The 19,315-nt window shown below is 37.7% G+C and overlaps 4 protein-coding genes across 14 annotated transcripts in view; all 4 read right to left on the bottom strand.

Moving 5' to 3' along the window:
- Positions 1-52: 52 nt before the first annotated feature.
- Positions 53-3,023, bottom strand: LOC126590899 (ubiquitin-conjugating enzyme E2 28-like). 2 transcript variants are annotated; one of them, XM_050256417.1, is made up of 5 exons: positions 2,858-3,023; positions 2,556-2,633; positions 1,958-2,085; positions 899-1,003; positions 53-431 (listed from the first exon to the last, which is right to left on the bottom strand). In XM_050256417.1, the coding sequence occupies exons 2-5, from the start codon at positions 2,623-2,625 to the stop codon at positions 288-290; spliced, it is 447 nt and encodes a 148-aa protein (XP_050112374.1). In that variant the 5' UTR covers positions 2,626-2,633; positions 2,858-3,023; the 3' UTR covers positions 53-287. The 2 variants fall into 2 exon arrangements, with proteins under 2 accessions (XP_050112374.1, XP_050112373.1); XM_050256416.1 differs by having other exon boundaries at positions 2,556-2,665; positions 2,858-3,022.
- A 3,359-nt stretch (positions 3,024-6,382) lies between these two features.
- Positions 6,383-7,123, bottom strand: LOC126589303 (uncharacterized). The gene has a single exon (XM_050254574.1). The coding sequence runs from the start codon at positions 7,121-7,123 to the stop codon at positions 6,383-6,385; it is 741 nt and encodes a 246-aa protein (XP_050110531.1).
- A 542-nt stretch (positions 7,124-7,665) lies between these two features.
- Positions 7,666-10,922, bottom strand: LOC126589222 (probable inactive receptor kinase At5g58300). Of its 2 annotated transcripts, none has more exons than XM_050254453.1 (3): positions 10,433-10,922; positions 8,759-10,115; positions 7,666-8,539 (listed from the first exon to the last, which is right to left on the bottom strand). In XM_050254453.1, exons 2-3 carry the CDS (start codon positions 10,035-10,037, stop codon positions 7,914-7,916), a joined length of 1,905 nt encoding a protein of 634 aa, XP_050110410.1. In that variant the 5' UTR covers positions 10,038-10,115; positions 10,433-10,922; the 3' UTR covers positions 7,666-7,913. The 2 variants fall into 2 exon arrangements, with proteins under 2 accessions (XP_050110410.1, XP_050110411.1); XM_050254454.1 differs by having other exon boundaries at positions 8,759-10,112.
- A 4,927-nt stretch (positions 10,923-15,849) lies between these two features.
- The window catches only part of LOC126589217 (putative disease resistance protein RGA1), a 120,256-nt gene continuing 116,790 nt past the window's right edge, over positions 15,850-19,315 (bottom strand). The window contains exons 6-13 of one of the 9 annotated variants that reach the window (XM_050254429.1): positions 18,321-18,397; positions 17,646-17,718; positions 17,458-17,552; positions 17,077-17,358; positions 16,795-16,950; positions 16,574-16,657; positions 16,267-16,341; positions 15,850-16,138 (exon numbers count right to left, since the gene is read on the bottom strand). In XM_050254429.1, coding sequence (XP_050110386.1) covers positions 18,387-18,397 — 11 coding nt within the window. In that variant the 3' untranslated portion in view covers positions 15,850-16,138; positions 16,267-16,341; positions 16,574-16,657; ... (3 more) ...; positions 17,646-17,718; positions 18,321-18,386. Of the gene's footprint in view, positions 16,139-16,266; positions 16,342-16,573; positions 16,658-16,794; positions 17,359-17,457; positions 17,553-17,645; positions 17,719-17,765; positions 17,859-18,320; positions 18,398-18,857; positions 19,237-19,315 lie in introns of those variants that run through there. The other 8 variants (XM_050254428.1, XM_050254431.1, XM_050254432.1 and 5 more) reach the window with 8 other exon arrangements.

Here is a 19,315-nt window from a genome sequence, read left to right as displayed (position 1 = left end):
TTTGGATGGTGTTTAACCAGGCACTCTAAAGCAATCGTGCTCTTAAAAAGCATTATTTCTTCAACAAACAAACCATTCACTTAAATATCATAGCATCGATACATTACACTCGTTTTTTCCTTCCATCTCGAATGCCTTCAAATGAATATTCACAAATGTGAACTTGTTCCTTGATCAACTTTAAGTCTCACAAAATAGATAAATTTTCAATATTTCCAAAGTTCACTTAAAAGGAGATGGAGTTCGTGCATTTGCAAGCCTTATAACAAATGCCGGAACCTTTGGTTTTACCCCATCGCGTACTTCTGAGTCCAACTGCGAGCAGTGGCTTCATACTTTGCCCTGTCCGTCTTGTACATGTGTGCAATTTCAGGGACAAGCGGGTCGTCGGGGTTGGGGTCCGTCAACAGAGAGCATATGGACAGCAGCACCTGAAACACAAGTTCATTTGATACACATTATAACCCATATCAAACGAAGTTACGGAACTGAATTTAGTGCCTTTATCAGATTAAAAGGAATCAACGTTAAATCCATCCCACAAAATGACGACATCTCATCAGCATACCATGTTACTTGCTCTGTATTTTAACTTCATCCCGTAAAATGATGACATCTCATCTTTTTTAGGCACACCCACATGCTCGAGCCGTATCACTCATCCCATCTCAAGTGATACAACAGGACATGGAGTGAAAAGTAGGATCGCACATGATGAATACGTCTCACAGCACCAGTTGCAAGTCGCATGATGCAACAGGGCTTGGAATGAGATGTAGGTGCATTAGGATGCAGCCACAGGACATCTCCTTTTAATCTGATAAGGGGACATAAGCCACAGCTGTTGTAGTCCCACACACAAAACGAATTCTGACAAGAACAAAATAATTACACAAACCTTGGAAATGGTTAGTGCCGGGCTCCATTGTTCTTTGAGAATATCAAGACATATGCTTCCATTGCTATTAATGTTTGGGTGGAATACCTTGGTCCTAAATGCAACCTGAAATGGAACTTGAGTTGTTAGGCTCTACATTCTAGACTATCAAGAGACAAATTCTGAAACAATCACAAGTAGACCAAAAGCCTTAGACTACACACGCAACTTGAGTTAGCCTCTAAAATTCTACCAGAGATAACTAAGAAGCCAAAAACATAAAATGGGCACCTGCTATAGATAACATGATTTTACAATAATAAGCTTTTGTCGTACAATTTTAAAAGTATTCTAAGATAAACACGATTCATGAAAAACTGAGGGAACGGATAAACACCTTGCCACTTTATTGAATTCGAAAACACATATCCCTGAATATCCCGAATATCAATTGTGAACAAAAAGAACATTTTAACATTAAAATCAAATAAAAAGAAGAATCACTTTAAACAAAGATACAGCTGATATACAGGATATTTTGGCCAACTGAATGTTGATGGCAGAAGAACCTAAAGCCCCTAAAGGAGTAATCAGTTTGTAGACAGTTTCTAACTTGGTATTATATAACACTCCCACTAACAGACATAAAATCGAAATGCGATATCAGTAACCAACACTACTTCAAAATGCAATCTCTCTCTCGCACAGACACATCCCTCCCAACCCCTTCCAAAACAAAATACAGGAGAAGAAAAAAGCTTGAATATAATTGTAATGTGGCCTGGTACATCATGAATGACAACTACTTAAAAATGAACTGTGTCCAATAAATGCATCTGCAGCTTATGGCTAAAATAAAATTCCAGATATGATACACATGAAGTTCCCCTCACATAAACTGCAGAGAACATTGTAACGAATCACCTGCGTGTACAAATAGATAACTAAAGACTTTGTGCAGGTACCCATTTCACCCATTATATGACTCACGAAAGCTCATGTTTCAATAATGATACTGTATGGAGAAACATGACCACAACTACATAAAGAAACATGAGGACCCGGTTTTTCTATTTGTACCTTTGGAGGCTTGAATGGATAATCTGGAGGGAAATGAATTGAAACTAGAAAAACACCACCTGTGTATGGGCTATCACCAGGTCCCATAATTGTTGCCTGCCAATGGAACATGTCCTCGGCCACAGGACCTATAATCCATGAAAGAGAAACCCACAAGAAGAATGTATGCCAAGTTCAGTAAAGTGATCAAAATATGCATATACCCGAGAAACATAAGATGCATGACCCAGCATACGAGACCCATACAAAACCCACCACAATGCGAGAATATCCTACCATCACTTTTTTACATCAGTTAAACCATTAAAGGAGGATTGTTTCGCTCCCAAATGGACCATCCCCAAATTTGCTACATCTTTATTTCCTAATCGATAAAGCAAAGGGTTAAAATTTCAGTTTTTTTTCTTTTCTGTCCAATTGATGAAAAGGGGCCAATTTTTTGCTAAAAATCGAAGCTGGAAACAGTAGAAATCATCAAAAAAACCCCGCTAATTCGCTGCAATTGGAACTACCATCTACATTTCTAAGACAATTTTATATATGGGATCCAAATTTAACAAAAAGACAAGGGATTTGTCCAAGGAAAAGGAGCAAATACCAGCACTGCATGAGGTAGGGGGGTCCTTCTGCAAATCCTTGAGCTCCTTCAAGATCCGTTTAGATGCCATGACAACACCTACAAACACACACAATCACACAAAACACAACCTGAAAAACCCAGAAAAAAAAAACCTAATCAAAACCAGATCGCGAGCCAAAACAAACCCTAATTTCCCAAAATCCAAACCCTAATTTCCCACAAAATCACAGATTAAAGCGGATACCTTTATTTCACATAAATTAAAAACAAAAACAAAAATCTCAGAGTAATAGAGAATTGGATGAGAAGGGGAAGAATACCAGGAGATTGCGCGATTGGGATTTGACAGAATCCGAGATTGAAAGAAGATGAGAAGTTCAAAAATTGGGGAAATATATTTTGTATTTTCACATATATAGAAAAAGATAAGAAAGAAAAAAGACTTTCCTAGAATTTTCTATGTTTATATTCCAACTTGGCGTGGGATCCATGTCCTCCTCCATATTACAACATCCTTCATACCCTCCACTTAAAGCTAATTACAAAAGAAGATATTTTCCTCCGCCTCTAGTGATGTTGGTGCTTATCACCGTATTATTACTTTTTAATGAGTTTAAATTTTAAAATTTGTGTAATAGATATATACAAATTTCAAAATTTAAACTCATCTAATAATTATAAGTAGATTGACGAGCATTATCACCACTTAAGAATGGTGAGCAAAAATATACTCATTGCAAAATACATCCCTCACATTTTATTTTGTTTCTAATCAGGCACAACCTTTCAAAAATTTCACATTATTGCCTAAAATATTGAAGCACAAGTATATTCGAAAGTCACTGGTGTTTGACCATCTAAATCTTCTATAACTGGATCAATAAGGCAATCATGCCACACATTAAATTAGTTTTAACTCAATTTTAGTATGATTGTATACTAGAAGTGATATTTCAAGTTTTAACTTATTTTGTGAGTAGCATGGATGTGGTTGGATCGCCCTCAAAGAGTAGGATATGCACTTGTCACATGGGGAGTTAGTGAAGCCACGAACAATTAGAAACAAAAGTAGCTCGAACTGATAACAATTTAATACTGAACAATGTACTTTGAATGAGGATCCTCTTTGTGAGGATCCTGGGTGGGAATCTTCACATTGTGCGGTCATAAATTATTTTAAATACTTTTATTTTAAATTAAACATGAATAGTATCTGATGAAAATTGATTGCATGATATACAATGAACGGACACGATTTGAGGATTTACAGGATCCTCATAAAGAGGATATCCTCCTGGATGTACTTTAACTGTTTTGCCACGGCACCCTTTGTTAGTTGCAATCTAGTCCCTTTCTGACCTAACAAACGAGTCATGTCTTGTCAAACTTGTTATCTAATAACGACCATATTCATTAACGAGTTGTGTCGTTTCGTGTCGGTTTAATAGGTCATGTTAGAAATTACATGTCCAACATGTAGAATTAGCCACTTAATACTACAGTCTAGTGACATTCATCTTCACTTGTAAGTGAGAGGTCTTAGGTTCGATTCTGCCAAAGGCGAATTTGAAACATTATTATGGCTCACCCATTGTGAGGTTTAGCCCACTCTCCCTTTTAGTGTAGACAATATCGCTTGTTTCAAAAAAAAAAATTTAGAATTGGCAAACTTTATCGGGTTTTTAACGGATGACTATATAACAACAAGACTCATTCAGGGTGGACCAAAAATTTGTTATTTTTGTATTATTTTGTATCGAATTAACAGATCGTGCAAGTAATTGCTAGACGTATTTATGTGTAGGCTTCTCCCAACTCTTTGCTTTATTCAATTGGGTTTATGGCTTTGTGGTTCCTCTCTGTGTTCTTGTGTCTTTCACTTTACCTTGTTCGATGCAATTTATTTCGATTGCTATGTAAGTGGGAATTCGGATTTAATTACAAATAATTGGGATTTTGTAAGATTCAAATAGGCTTATAATTGCGTTGGGAATCGATTTGTGTGGTTGCTGAGACGGGTTTGCAGATTGAACGGAACGACGAGGAGCAGCGGCGGCTCCCCTCTCGTCCTATTCATTAACAACGATTATGTTTGAATTTATCAACAACAAGAACAATATCGCGCGCGTGTGTGTATATAATTTTTAAAGGAGGAGATTCTCATTTCTTTATAAAAATGGAACATCATATCGAACTTTAACGATTCGAACTGTCTATTTTTCAAGTTGCACCTCATATATCATCCTTGCAAAATATTAGCCAAATCGGAAATGTTTAAGACATCTAATTGAGTTTAAAGAAATTAACGAATACTTTGTTATATAATAAATAATGAAATTTTATTTTGATAATTAAATAAGCAAATTGTTTTGGAATGAATTGAATTTTTGCAAGGATGATCTATAAATCGAGACTTACAAAATAGACGATTCGGATCGTTGAAGTTTAATATGGAATGAGCCCCACACCTAATTCTAATTTTTTGAAAAAAATGGAGATCCCTTTGCATAAAGAGCATATATATGTATGACGTGGAGACAATATACTCACATTATAGACATTGTATCAACAATATTAGCATAATCTCAATACAATGTAAGGATCATGTCAATATTATCAATATCGTAACAAAATTACCTCAATACAGTATTGTTAATAGTGAGTCATTCACTTGACTGTATAGGGTTGGATTCTTCTTACCTTTCAATTTTTATCGATTGGGTGTTATGTGCATCCATTTTTCAAAAACCTAATTCGACACTCGGACCTGGAACCTCATTGGCACCCGGTAGTTAGGATGGGACTCAGGATTGAGACCCGCCCAATGCCTCACCTGAGAAACGGACGCAAAATTATTTTGGTGGCGTTGCCCGCCCTAATCTTTGTCATGGTCATTTTATAGATCAATTTTTTTATTGTTGAATTGTAAATCATTTTCACACACCTCTAATGTCATGCATTCATAATCTCCCTTGTCTAACATTTTGTGACTCATTCTTCGCTAACTCGACTTTAATTTCTTGAGACTGTCATAAAATCTCTCGTCCAAACATAAGCTTTCGAGGCAGGAATGAAGATGAATTATAAACTTGTTTTGGGCGGGGGGTTTATGGGTGCAACGGTCCTTTCTCCTTTGGGAGAGGGTTGGTGCCTCGCACGCGATTGTTGACGTAGAGCTAATCTCGCCTAATCCGTCTCTACAAAAAAAAAAAAAAAAAAGTACATCCAAGATTTATCCTTAGAAACAATATTATGTATCACTTGTTACTTGGTTGTGTTTCAAACAACTTTTATCAACGAAAGAGAAAGAGATTCAAATTTGAGACATCTTTCAACTTAAGAAATAGATTTCACTACGCAGTGTCAACTATCGATTAGTCAACATATAATTCTTCTGTGTATTAAGGCCATAACTCATAAGGTGATGAGGAAAGAAATCAACTATTCATCTGCAGATTGCACCCCCTTACACGAAATGTAATACATTTGATCACGATATAAGACTAGTATTTAAAACCTTAAACATGTTTAATGATTCTAAACAAGTTTCTCAACACTAATGAAAGATCCAGCACCACAAAAAGAAGTAAAAGCTTTTAAGATTAGACCTGATAGGCTAATACATAACAAAACAACCAAACCTTTATCCAATCGACGTATGATATATGATGGCTCAAACCATTCTTCCCTCATCACTATTGGTAGCTGTTTTTCCTGCACCACTTTGAATCTCTCGTCTCGTCTAAAGTAATCCCACGATCATGCCAGAGAGTTGAGGAAAAACGCAGGATCTAAACTATTATCCGTAACATAGAGAACGCGGATGGAGATCATCGAGGATTTCATTATATGGGGATAATCTTATAATCACATTTAGCCTTGTTTCCGAAATCAATTTCCCTTTGCTTGGCATCGCAGTTTGAAATGATCGGAATGTCGTTAAATGGAATTCCTCCAATGGGGAAGCTAACGCTTCCGGTCATGTCTAAATTCAGTGTCATGTCCCTATTGTTCATGTCGAGCTTGAGTTGGTCTGCGTCGTCTTTGTCAATCTTGGATTTATTAACCCTAACAGTTCCATTCAAGGACTTGGTGTTCTTGTGGCCCTGAGTAAACTGAGAAAACTGGGTGATACCTAGCGGGATGTGCGCAGACGTAACTTTGATCTTGAAGGCGCCATACTTGAGCTCAGTTTTGTCATTCTTGTTAAAGAACTCCACAAGAAAATCTACATTTCCCTTCAAGACAATGTTATTGTGGTTTTTAGTAAAGTTGAGGCTGGTGGCGTTGAATCTTCGGATGTAGATTGTTGGGAGATACGAATGGAAGATGGCCACGCAAATGAAACCAATAATGAGAGCGAGAATCACAATAGCGAAGAAGACCAAGCAGCACCATGCGCAGCAAGCGTAGCAGCCTGGACGAATACGCTTGGGGCGCTCATGGTCAAGGTCGGGAACCGGATAGGGATGTTCGCGGACCTTGCTGGGAGCTGAGGCAGTTTCAGAAAAGGCAACATGCCGCGCACTGCTGGCCTTTGATTGGTTGCGGCCAGGAGGTGGAGGCAAGGATGAACCGTCTGCCATTGTTGGAACTCTAGCTAGCACCTCCTTGCCAGATCACGGAGGATAGCAATCGACGATAAAGGTGACCAGTTTTTTGAAGGATCTTTCATGTGTTTAGAAAAACATAGTACTTTTCTTGGCTGGAAACCGAGACCACAATCTACATACGGAAAATCGGAGTTGGCATGCAAGGGAAATTGGAATCGCCAGACTTTGAGAGAAACTGACCTACAACGGAAATGCAACCCCTAAATACATATATATATCCTCCTATTTTCAAGGGCCTAGAACGTGCATCTCCGTAAGAGTAGCTTTAGACCAAGTGACCAACATTTCTAACCACATTAGCTGTCTCATAATGTGATGATGTGTACTTTCAACGTCAATTTTATAGTGATTAAAATGTGACTATAGGAATAGGAAATAATAATGGAAATGATTTCCGCCAATGTTTATTTATGTCACTTGATTATCTATTTGATTTATTCAATTCAAATGTCAGAAATAAACATGAATGTGCGGAAATCACTTCTCTAAAACAAAGATTAGACAAAACTATTGAATTATTGAAGATCGTCGATTAATTCATTATGTTAAAATTCAATATTACAACAAATCAAGAAAACAAAAAACCCCACCTAAACTACTTGGAAAAATTTCACAATTGGACTGATAAATTGCCACTCTACAAAGTCATGCATGTAATTGAATAATGCTTGGGAAAACCTTAAGAGGCATGTACAAAAAATGTACAGTTCTATCATGAATTTCTCAGATCCTACTAAATGAAAACAGCAACAAGTTTGAGCGGTCAAGGAGTCTGCACAGTTGAGTCCTTTGATTTATTCTCTTCGGAAGATAGCCGGTTCTCTGAGTCTGATTGCCGGATTTCTTCAATCATTCTAACAACTTCTTCCATGCTCGGTCGCATATCCGGAACCTTTGCCACGCACGCCATTGCAATTTGCAACATTTGAACCATTTCTTCTTCAATGTTTTGGTACCTCATCAGTTCAACGTCAAATACCTCTGCGGTCCACTCCTCCCTGACCACAGACTGGACCCACCGAGGAAGATCAACCATATCATCACGCCCCGGCGACTGGAGTGGAGCTTTTCCAGTCAGCATCTCAAGGAGGACGACGCCAAAGCTGTACACATCTGATTTATGAGAGTGCCTGCGGGTTTCAATCACCTCTGGAGCGCGATAGCCTGCACTCCGAGCAGTGGCAGGAACATTCATGAGAGGAGTCAGGCCAACATCGGAGATGCACCCATTGAGGTCTTGGCTAAGAAGGACATTTGTGGACTTGATATTTCCATGAGTGAATTTTGGACCACCCAGAGAATGGATATGAGCAATTCCCCTAGCGGTGCCAAGGGAAATCTTTACCCTCGAGTCCCAGTCTAATGCAGTTCTTCCGCCTCCTCGGTTTCCTGCCATAAGATTCAATAAAAATTGAGTGTGGTGCACAAGACAATGGCTTCAGCAAACAGCTGAATTCTCTAAAAAGATGATCTAAATAGCCTGTCCTGAATAGATCCATTACAGACTTTCGAAAGAAGAACCAAGTGATTGCCAATACAGAGAAGAAAAATTGAAGGTAGCAAGCTGCTTTGCACACTTCAGTAAATAGAGAGAAGTGACATGCATACCATGCAAAAGCGCAGATAAGCTTCCATTTGAGATGTAATCATAAACTAGAAGCTTCTCATCCTTTGAGTAATAATAAGCACGGAGTGGAACAACATTTGCGTGCTGTCCAACTCTTCCCACAATCTCCATTTGCTGTTCAAAATCCCTCTTACCAACAACCACTTCCTTCAACCTTTTAACTACTACTGTTGTTGCCTCCTCTAAGACCGCCTTGTATGCAGTACCATAACTTCCCTTTCCTAACACTTCAGCTGAAGCCCTCAACAAATCATCAAGATCAAAATTGTAAGAACAACCTTCAAAGAAAACTAGTTTGTTCTTCTCGGGTTCCTGCACCCCACTCCCAAACTCCTCTTTGGGCTTCTCACTCCTTCCGCCGGTAGAAGACTTCCCTTTCAATACACTAGTTCCTCCATTGTCTTTCTTCTTTAAACAGCAGAGAACTACAATTAGGCCTAACAGCAACAGCAGAACAGACCCTCCAGCTGCAATAGCAATGATGTATCCCAACTTGAGCTTTTTCTTGGAGCTTTTTTTATGAGGAGCTATTGGTGGTGGTGGATTGGAAGTAGGAGGTGGCGGAGGAAGGACGAGGGAGCAAGGCTTAAGAGGCCCTCCACATAAAAGTGAATTTCCCACAAAGGATGAATTGGGGAACCTTTGAAGGGATGATGGTATAGAGCCATTAAGACGGTTGTAACTTAAATTTAGACGCTTGAGCTTAGGTAGGTCGAGATCAGGTATAGGTCCGGAAAGGGTGTTGTTCTGGAGGCTCAATTCTGTGAGTTGTGTCAAATTACGCATTGTTTGTGGAATGTTGCCTGTGAAGGAATTAAATGATAAATCCAATACATTGAGTTGAGGTGAAAAGGAGGTAGGAATGTCACCAGAGAAGTTGTTACGTTGCAGGTATAAGCGCTGGAGTGCAGGAAGGGAGGTAATATCAGAAGGAAGGACACCGCGGAGGAGATTAGACCGAAGGCTAAGAATCTGGAGGGCATCTAGCCTACCGAGGGTGTTTGGTGGGACAGAGCCCACCAGTCCAACTCCAGGAAGTCGGAGGGAAGTAACCCGGGTGCCATTTAGAGTGCAAGTGATGCCAACCCAGGATGTGCAGACAGGGGTAGCAGGGTTCCAACTAAGCTTTCGACGATGAGGAACAGCGTCAGCGAAGTCAAGAAGCGCTTGCCTATCGGAAGTCAGGTCAGAGAAAACCAGGGGAAGAAGAATGGCAATGCCAAAAAGGAAGGGAATAACTAAAAAGGGACAGGACTTCATGGGGAGCTGTTTCGACCAAAGTCTACGAAAGTGACTAGAGAAAAATCAAAATGCAACCTCTGGAGGGCTCACAATCTCCTGGTTCAGCAGGAAAACGAACAAATGAAGATTAGGTAGTCAATAATGCAAAGCATTTACATTAAGTAATTTGAACAAATTAAAACTTAATCCAACAGTCACAAGAAAAGTGGGTTTAGTCCAAAGCAACCACATTGACCAAATTCAAAATTTTAATTATGGTAAATGAATGAAACTGAAAAAAATCATTCAATGGGTTGAGCAGAAATTAAGTGGAAGAACTAGCAGTAAGGCATTCATGCAAGGAGATAACACAAAGAAAGCACTTTTCACAATGGCAGGCATAGCAAGTTAAGATCTATAAGCTCTTTTTTTACCTGCAGTTTGCAGCAGAGAATGCAGTCAGAGCCGAGGAGCTGCCTGAGCTGAACAGCGTAGGGTAAAGCTCCTTCCTTGATGTGAAAAGCTTCAGATCCAATCCAGGCATTACAGCCACAGGTTTCTTCTGAGATAACCACTCACTCAGCAGAAATGTGGGTGCAATAAAAGCACAAAAGTCTGAGACTTTTGAGAGTTTGGTGGGATTTTAAGCAGGAAAAAGTGCTTCAAATTTTCTTACCAGACAATTGAGCAAAAGGGAAATTTCAAAGCTTGGTTTTGGAGATTGAGAAAAGGAAAATTTAGTGTTTGAATTGAAAAAGTGGAAGGGGAGAAAGGAGAAGGGAAGGGGAAAGAAGATGAAGGAATGAGTAAATTAGAGGGAAAAAAGAAAAGGGAGATGAAGAGGACTGCACTGCCTTTGTGTGTGTGAGATGTGTGCCCATCTCTCTCACTTCGTGAGCATACTGAGAGAGACAAAGCCCAGCTCAAAGTACTACTGTTTTTTTGTTTTGGCTTAACACTATTTATTTTTTTTTTTGTAAAACAACAATTTAAACAACTCTAATTAAAAAAATATGTATATATTCAACCTCAAATACATAAGAGTTAAAGCACTTTTTTCTTAAATTACTTTAATCTTTGAAAAGTGATATTTAAACATGGATATAAAAGAATGGCTACAATGTCTTAAATATTTAGTTAGTTGACTTAACCTACATCTCCACATAAGAAATGTTAAGGAGAATCTCTCAAAAAAATGGGACTCTCCATAGATTCTCTGTCACCCTATATTTTTAGCACAATGTTTTATAATGTTAACATGATAATTGACACTAAACTGTGAGGTAACATGAAATATATGAATAGTCATACTTTGAGAGTCTCCTTAGCGTTGCTCTAAAATAGTATCATAGTACTTGGTAAAATATTGAACCGATTTGCTTTTCAATTTGAAGAATTGAGACGTTACTCGTAGTCTTCCTAGCCGTTACCTTGGTTGTTTTCTCCTACACTCTTTTGAGAAATTGTTAAGGTAATACACGTCAGGGTTTTGTACGTCTAGAAACCTTTTCTTTCACTGTACTCACATCGACTCGGCAGGGGTAACTTTTTATGGTCAATTAGGTAGGGAAACTTGAGTAGATGCAATTGCATGCATGGACTGGCTAACAATCATTTAAGTGTACCAAAATGACTTATTGTGGCCGAAAAAGTAGTTATTGTTTAATTTCAACGAAAAATGTTTACCTATGTTTTCGAAACGTTACGTTGTGTATCACTTTGCGTATTATAATATAGATAAGTGATATGATTAATATTTCCAACTTCAAGTTTATATATAGATAATAATAATTGCATATGTCATAATTATAGTGACATAGTAATCCTAGGCGGTGTTCCGGTACAACGAAAAATCTCTTTATTTCAACATTCAATTTTCAAATGGAGAAAGAGACTCTCTCCTCTCTTTTTTCCCTCCCCTTCCCTCTTCTCATATTTGAACGGTCACAGTTAAGTCACATCAACATCTTATACTAATTTTTTGTAGAAAGAGAAAGACAAAATAGAGTGTGAGAGGAGGGGAGAGAATCCTAATCCTTTTCAAATTCCCATATTCGTAGGGGACTAGGATTCTCTCCCCTCCTCTTTTCATCTCCTTTCTTCCCCTTCTCTCACATTTTCTAAATTGTCTTTCTCTTTCAATGTAAAATTAATATAAGATATTGACGTGGCTTAACCGTGACTTTACAAATAGAAGAGGATAGAAGGGGAGAGAAAAAAAAAGGGAGAGAATCCTACTCCATTGGTAGGCTAAACGAGCAGTGGCAGTAGCTCCCTCAGCTTCCTTCGGTTCCTGTGGGAAGGGTGCTTTTTGGGTCAATGAGGTTTCATGCTGCAGAGGACTGCAAGAGGGTTTTCAAAATTTTGAACCCGCAAAAACACGTACATGTGAAAAGTTATAATGTCAAGCTTCATCAATAATACCATTTCCCATTGCATATAGTCAGATCTCTGACGGAGAATGTGGATATAAATAAGCAATGGTGACTCTAAATAGGTCACAAAAATTGCTAGCTTCCTATGAATTTCACACGTAATGTACGTATCTTTATGTTTGCTCTCAAAGATTACGTAAGTGTTCAACTACGAAGTTGGTATACACGAGAGAGAAACAAAAGCAAAACCCAGGTTTCAAGAACCGACCTCACAATTCATGCAATAGTTAAATCGAGACCAATATGTCTATTTTAAAAACTGATCATGCTTGAGGTGATTGAAAATCGAACTTGAGTGGCTGCTATTACAACACTCCCAAGTTTCCCACCCATCTAACCCATTGGGTTATGTGTTAAAGTGATGATGATGATGATGATATGACTTAAATTAAGACAAGAAGTGACCAATTTAATTGAAGGTTGAAGCTAATGAGACATGGGATCTCTGATGGAAGAGTTGTGGACTGAAGGGAGGGATCCAACCATCCCCCTCCTTTTTAATTTTATTGCCAACCACCCTCAACCTACCATTATTACATTTTAGATCTGCTCCATCATCTGCAAGCTCATCAACACCCCATGCCAAATGCAAAAATTCCAAAAATAGATTCTTAGCTCATCACATGAAAAAAGATACTTTACCTTCTCACTAATTAAAGGCTTTTTATCCAAAATGGTATTTGAGATTGAAAATCAATATAAATGGTCCCTGAGATTGTCCACCATCCATTATTTTGGTCATTCCGTTAATAACTCTGTTAAGTGTCCTGGAGCTTTTGGTTGGAAGTTTGGGCAATTTTCAAAACTTCGTAACTCAATCGTTTTTTAACCAAATTCGATCCATAATATATCAAAAATGAAGATAGGATTGTGTAGAATAAGATTATACCATTTGAAAGCCCAATGGTCAGCGGAGATGGCCGGAAAATAGCCTAAAAGGTGACTGGTTGGTAGGAAAACTGGAAAACTCGCAGAAAACTGGGTAAACTTTAAACATTCATAACTTCTTCAATACTCAACGAAATCGAGTGATTCAAAAACAAAAATCATACTTCTCGACAAGATGAAGAGAATGGTACATTTCTCAAAGGCTAAATGGCCGTGGTTTGACCGGAAAATGCCTTGAAAGTGGCTGTCTTGGTCGTCGAGTTAGCCACTTTTGAGCCATTTGTCGGCCAAACCACGGAGAGTTAGCCATCAAAAATGGTATCATTCTCTTTGTATCGTCGATAAGTATGATTTTAGTTTTTGAATCACTCGATTTCATTGATTATTGAAGAAGTTATAAACGTTTAAAGTTTACCCAGTTTCTGGCGAGTTTTCCAGCCCCCTATAGTTTTCGTTACCGAGATATCTTTTTTTTTTCATTGTTCCCAGGGATTTTTTGGGTGATCCGCTCCCATGCTGCAAACAGTCAAATCTGAACTAAACCTTGTTGCTCTTCTTTCTTTCCTCGCAGGCAGAAGGCACAAGATAGATTTACCAATCGTAGCCTATGCCTTCGTTACCCACAGGTCATAAGCTGGTAACCAGTGGAAGAGCAAGAACTTTCAGGTGAGCTAACTGATGATTTTAGTCCTGGTAGAGTCGTGATGCAAGGTTTGGAACCCCACTCACGATCATGATGTCTTAGTAGCAGCACTTTTCAAAGGTTTCATAATTAAACATACATAACCATATGTACCTCGTGAGTTGGAGAAGGATTTTTATACCTTAAATGAGATGTATCATTTTCGTGCCTATAACACTTGAGAGCTGAAATAAAGCGTGATGAGTGAAATACGAACAAAATGTATACCCTACAAGTAAACATTTCTGCCTAGTTTGGGTGTGAAAGAAGAATTTTCTAGATCAATCTCCTAAATTATTGTTAACCTAATTGTTTTGTATTTATTATGTTTGTGAAAGTTGGTTTTACATGGAATATTCAAAGGTGTATTATAACGTACTAAAAACACAATAGCACATGAATTTTACTTTAATATTTGGTCATAAGATTAAACATTGTTTTTAAGTATCCACTTGCATTTAGTCTCTCATTCTCCCAGCTTGGCAGACAACCCATTTTAATCATGATCTAGCAGCTAATCATGTACAATTAATGTCAGCCTTATGTTATATGTCTTGAAGCCTTCAACTTTGGAAAATGTTTCATCTTTATATGTTCACTTGTTACGAAAGAATATTAAGAAATTGGTATCATTCTGACTTCTTACTTCTCATGTTTGCTAATACACAAATAATAATAATAAATCCTAGGTGGGGTACATCCATCAAATTCAATTCAGGTTTGAGATCAACTATACATAAACAACAAGGTATCATCCTGATTCATGATTTCTCCTAATAAATTTGCCTTTTAACTTTGGGAACGTTAACGAAAAGCTCCCGGTACTGTTCATTTTAACGAAAAACCATATTTTTACACTAAAAAGTCAATCCTGGTACTATTCATTTTACCCTTAATTTTGTCCTTATCATTAAAACTCAAAGTTTTCAAACTCTTTTCATTAGTTTTCCTTTTAACTTATGACATGTTGACTTACTATTAATGAGTACTCAAGAAATCCATACCATTTCAATTGTTGAATTTTCAAACGTTTACTAACATATAAAAAAAGGTCGTACCCAGTGCACAAGGCTCCCGCTTTACGCAGGGTCTGGAAGAGGTGAATGTCAGCTAGCATTACCCCCATTTATGGAGAGGCTGCTCCCAAGTCTCGAACCCGAGACCTACCACTCATGGGCGAAGGCACTTGCCATCGCACCAAGTGCGACCTCTAAACGTTTACTAACATATAAAGAATAAAAAATTAAGTATTAATTCAAGTTTCAAATGTTTACCTAAACAATAATGTACCATTTCAATTCATGACTTTCTCAATTCAAGTAAGTAAAGTGTTCACAATGGAGCATGGAATGTGTGAAGAGGCAGAGAGGGAGAGGAGAGAGTTGAATGCATGCAATAAAATGGACGAGCTCAGTCCCAGAAGGTTATCCTCATGCGAATTGTACAACATTATACATAAACTATACATAAACATACACATAATTTTATATCATTGATATAAAAAATCATGATAATAATAATAATGTACTCGACTGTCCTCCTATATATGTGGTAGGTTGACCTCATTGAAGATGTGCAAGGAACCATGAAATCTAACAAGAATGATGTATTAGTAATTGAAGTTTGTAATGACAATTTGGTCTAATTTCTTTGTAAACTCTCCACTTTGTAGGAGCTTAACACATGGAGGGATCCCTTTAATTAAATAAAAATCAAGGCACTTTTTTTTGCACTTCACACCCATCTTTCTAGTAATCAAGGACATGATCCATAAATTAGGTAGTGTAGGACCTTTTTGCTTTGTTTATGTCTGTAAGGAGGAGGAATAAATAACATTGAGTCATCATTTTCAAAAGAAAGAAAAAAGTTGCATATAATCCTTTGACTCTACATACAATCATGAATAACGAGAAAAACTTGTATACAATCGAAATACTACTTCAACAGCAATATCTACAGCAGGATTACTATCGAACGCAGACTCATTTGTCTATTATCTTAGCTGAAACCCTAATCACCATCCAAAGGTATTGTAGATGGAGGACCGGCACTGAATGAAATTTCGCTCCTCCGGGAGATCTCCAATGAAGTCAAAGACTAAATCTGCATTATGGAAGTCTTCTTCAGCTGTGTACCTGAAACCGGAGTTTTAAGAGATGAAGTGAACATGTTTATCAAATTTGAAGTATAATCTGAGATATCAGGAAGGTGGCATATATGGAAGCACTCTTCTTTCGTTCATATAGGAAAGTAAGTTACCCACTTTTGGTTATGATACACTTCATTCCATCAACTGTCTGCTGCAAGGCCTATGCCGATGTCCTCGGCCACAACACAACTGCAGAAAAATGAAAGACGTTATTTTTTATCCTAGAAAGTTGGGGTAGAGAACGCACATGTGTTTGTAGAAGTAACTTGTTTGCAGCTTGAATTTTATGCTTAAAATAACAGAGGCTACTTCCTTCATATCCGCAATGCACAATTTATTATAAACACGATTAATTCTCAATGACAAAAATGTTAATCCTTTATAATGGCATAAGAAAGTGGCTCAAAAGAGACAGTATTACCTTCATAGCCCGAAGAATCTGTAAAATACTGTGGTGTTGAAACAATGGTAACAGGACGGGTGACCCAAAGCACCCAATAAGGACCTACACCGACATCGTTATCATCATGGCATAATGACTAATAAGTACATGGTGAATATGAAATGGAGAAAACCTTAAAATGAGGGGAAAAAAATGTGTGCTTAGATTGTTCAATGTAAAATAAAAGGAGAAAAAAACACCTTAGATACTGGAGCTGATTTTACAGACGCTCATCCCCAATAAAGCATCCAGAGTTTCTTTCATTGAAGAAAGCACCAAGTCCATATGACATCTTGCGAACCTTCCATACATGCGAGCTCGGCTACACCCATGCTTAGTAGTTTCTCCCGTTTTTACTATAATATTGTAAGTTACATCTCAAAAGGAGCATGAGAGAGTCTTTTAGGTGGCAAGTGAAGAGAGAAAGAGAGTTACAATTAGGATAGTACAATAGTTTTTCAATTTCAAATCTCAAACTCTACCTTATTCAACAGCTGGCTGCTTCTTGCACTATCCTTTCACAGCAATGCAGGGCACAAAGGACGCTAGGAAGCCCAAGCTTCTAAAGATCCACACAACACAAAAAATCAACTGAATTCAAATCTCTGTGCAAACACATAAGGATGCATTTCGATTTGGCGACGAGTATCAAACAAAGGATATTGATCCAGTATCCAAATTAAGGTTTGATGATAAGGAAACATGATTGAAGTTGAAGAATGATATTGATACATGCATGAGTTTTGATCGGACTCCAATTCTGCCTGTACAAAGATAACACACCAAAACAACTTAATAAAAATATAAACAAATTTCAACTTTGCAACTGATAGTAAAAGGCTTGGACCTGAAGATTCATTTACCTAATTTCTGCAATAGTATGGGTCCATTCTGTTCATCAAGTTCACAGAGACAAAAGTCAACTCAATCCAAATCCCTCTGCATACAATTTAAATATCTGTTCAAAAGAAACAAGTGATCATAAAAATAACAAAGATTCAGAGTGAAAGCAATTACAGCAATTTTACATAATATATGAACATGGTTTTACCAGCTAACAAGTCTTGGAATAACATTTGCTCCACTTTCCTCATTATCCAAGAATCAAATGACTAAGGGAAGTGCTACAATTTTCATCGGGATAAAAAGTCAGTAGTCCATAATTTTAATCTCATTGGAACACACCAACAATAATATCTCTCGATAATTGCATTTCAACTAACTTTCTCATAGAATCCCAAAAAGTCCCAAGATCTTAAATGTTCTGCTAGGAAAGACACAAAAATCAACAATAATATCGCTCTAAATAATTTGGGTACTCAACAGTTCATCAAGTTACTCGAGCAATATCAACTACAGACACAAAATCAATAGTATTCAAATCACTCTGCATACAATCCAGATATTACAAGTAAACCCAAAACTATCAGTCCAAAATCTTCATAAGAAAGCAATTACAGCAGTTCTATTTATTATATCAACATCGTTATCCTGAAAACAAGTCTTGAGATAATATAGAGTTATAGACAAATTTCCTCATTGTGTAGGAATCAATGAAATACGCAAACTGTAAGAGATCAAAGCAACAAATGTGGTAAATCCACCACTACCATTGTGATCAGGATAAAAAGTCATTAGCATGCAATGGTTGAAAGGATGAAACAATATCTTAAACAACAAACACCACATTTCTGGAAAAAAAAAACAATATCTTATGCATCAGTACCTGGACTCTGTTTGCACCTACTGCACTACATCGTTCCAGTTGCGTAGTTCCAATCCAAGTATTGTCTCAGACCTCAACTGATCATTTAAAAGAAAAGGGAGAAGGATAAACAAAATATGTTATACTAGTTTAAATTTGAGTGTAGTACTACTGGAGACTCGGAATAAAAGAAGAAATGTGATAAACATATAACGTCAGCTCTGTAATTTGATTTCAATAATTTAAAAACTTACTGTCGATATTTGGAATGTGAGAAATCTTAGGCCAATCTGTGCCGCTGTCCTTGGTGCATCTTTGCTCTAAAAGGGGATGGCATCCAGAAATATGGAGAGATTGTAATTTGGTGAGGCGTTGCATAGCATGGACACTTGGTAAATTCATCAGATTCTTGCAAGACGAAATCTTCAGCCATGTAAGGGATGTAAGGCTACCCAACCATTCGGGCAAAGTCTCCACTCCATCAATTGACAAGATTATCAAAGATGTTAAAAAAGTGAGGTGTTGAATATGTTGCGGCAGAGACTTGAGCTTAGGCCAACCCACCAAGATTAAGTTTGTAAGATGCATTAATGATCCAACTTGAAAATTAGGGAAGGGGAAGGAATCGAGCTCCTCCCAGAACCCACCGATTTCCAAATGATGGAGAGAATTGAGGCTGTCTAAACTTGGAAGAATCTCTAAATTAGAGATGCCATGTATTGACAGTCTCAAGAGAGAGTGGGAATTGCAGGCTGCTCACCCAACTTTCTTATCTTTACCACTTTTCAATACTCAGTTGTCGAAGGGAGGTCATGGTGCGCAAATCCGAAGTAGATTGTACACTAATGCACTCCTCCTTGTCAACTCTGCTACTTTGGGCACAAAAGGACGCTAGCTTTGGGCAACTCCATATCCACAGTTGTCCAAATTCAAATCCCTGTTTATACGATTCGAAAATTGTTGGAAATTTGAGTAGTTTGAGTAGAAATTTCTTTGTCCCACATTGGTCATTCTCA

Source organism: Malus sylvestris, chromosome 11 (genome assembly GCF_916048215.2).
Source record: "Malus sylvestris chromosome 11, drMalSylv7.2, whole genome shotgun sequence".
NCBI lineage: Eukaryota > Viridiplantae > Streptophyta > Magnoliopsida > Rosales > Rosaceae > Malus > Malus sylvestris.
Note: the sequence above shows the minus strand (reverse complement) of the source record. Positions and strands in the feature narration are given on the sequence as shown.

What these genes read in the sequence shown, in the direction of transcription:
- LOC126590899 (XM_050256417.1), bottom strand. Translation starts at nt 2,625, where the DNA reads ATGGCATCTAAACGGATCTTGAAGGAGCTCAAGGATTTGCAGAAGGAC. An exon ending in ATCCATTCAAGCCTCCAAAG is followed by an intron (nt 1,004 to 1,957) that starts GTACAAATAGAA and finishes GTTCCATTTCAG; the next exon opens with GTTGCATTTAGGACCAAGGT. An exon ending in CGGCACTAACCATTTCCAAG is followed by an intron (nt 432 to 898) that starts GTTTGTGTAATT and finishes CTTGTGTTTCAG; the next exon opens with GTGCTGCTGTCCATATGCTC.
- LOC126589303 (XM_050254574.1), bottom strand. Translation starts at nt 7,123, where the DNA reads ATGGCAGACGGTTCATCCTTGCCTCCACCTCCTGGCCGCAACCAATCA.
- LOC126589222 (XM_050254453.1), bottom strand. Translation starts at nt 10,037, where the DNA reads ATGAAGTCCTGTCCCTTTTTAGTTATTCCCTTCCTTTTTGGCATTGCC. An exon ending in CTTATCTGCGCTTTTGCATG is followed by an intron (nt 8,540 to 8,758) that starts GTATGCATGTCA and finishes ATCTTATGGCAG; the next exon opens with GAAACCGAGGAGGCGGAAGA.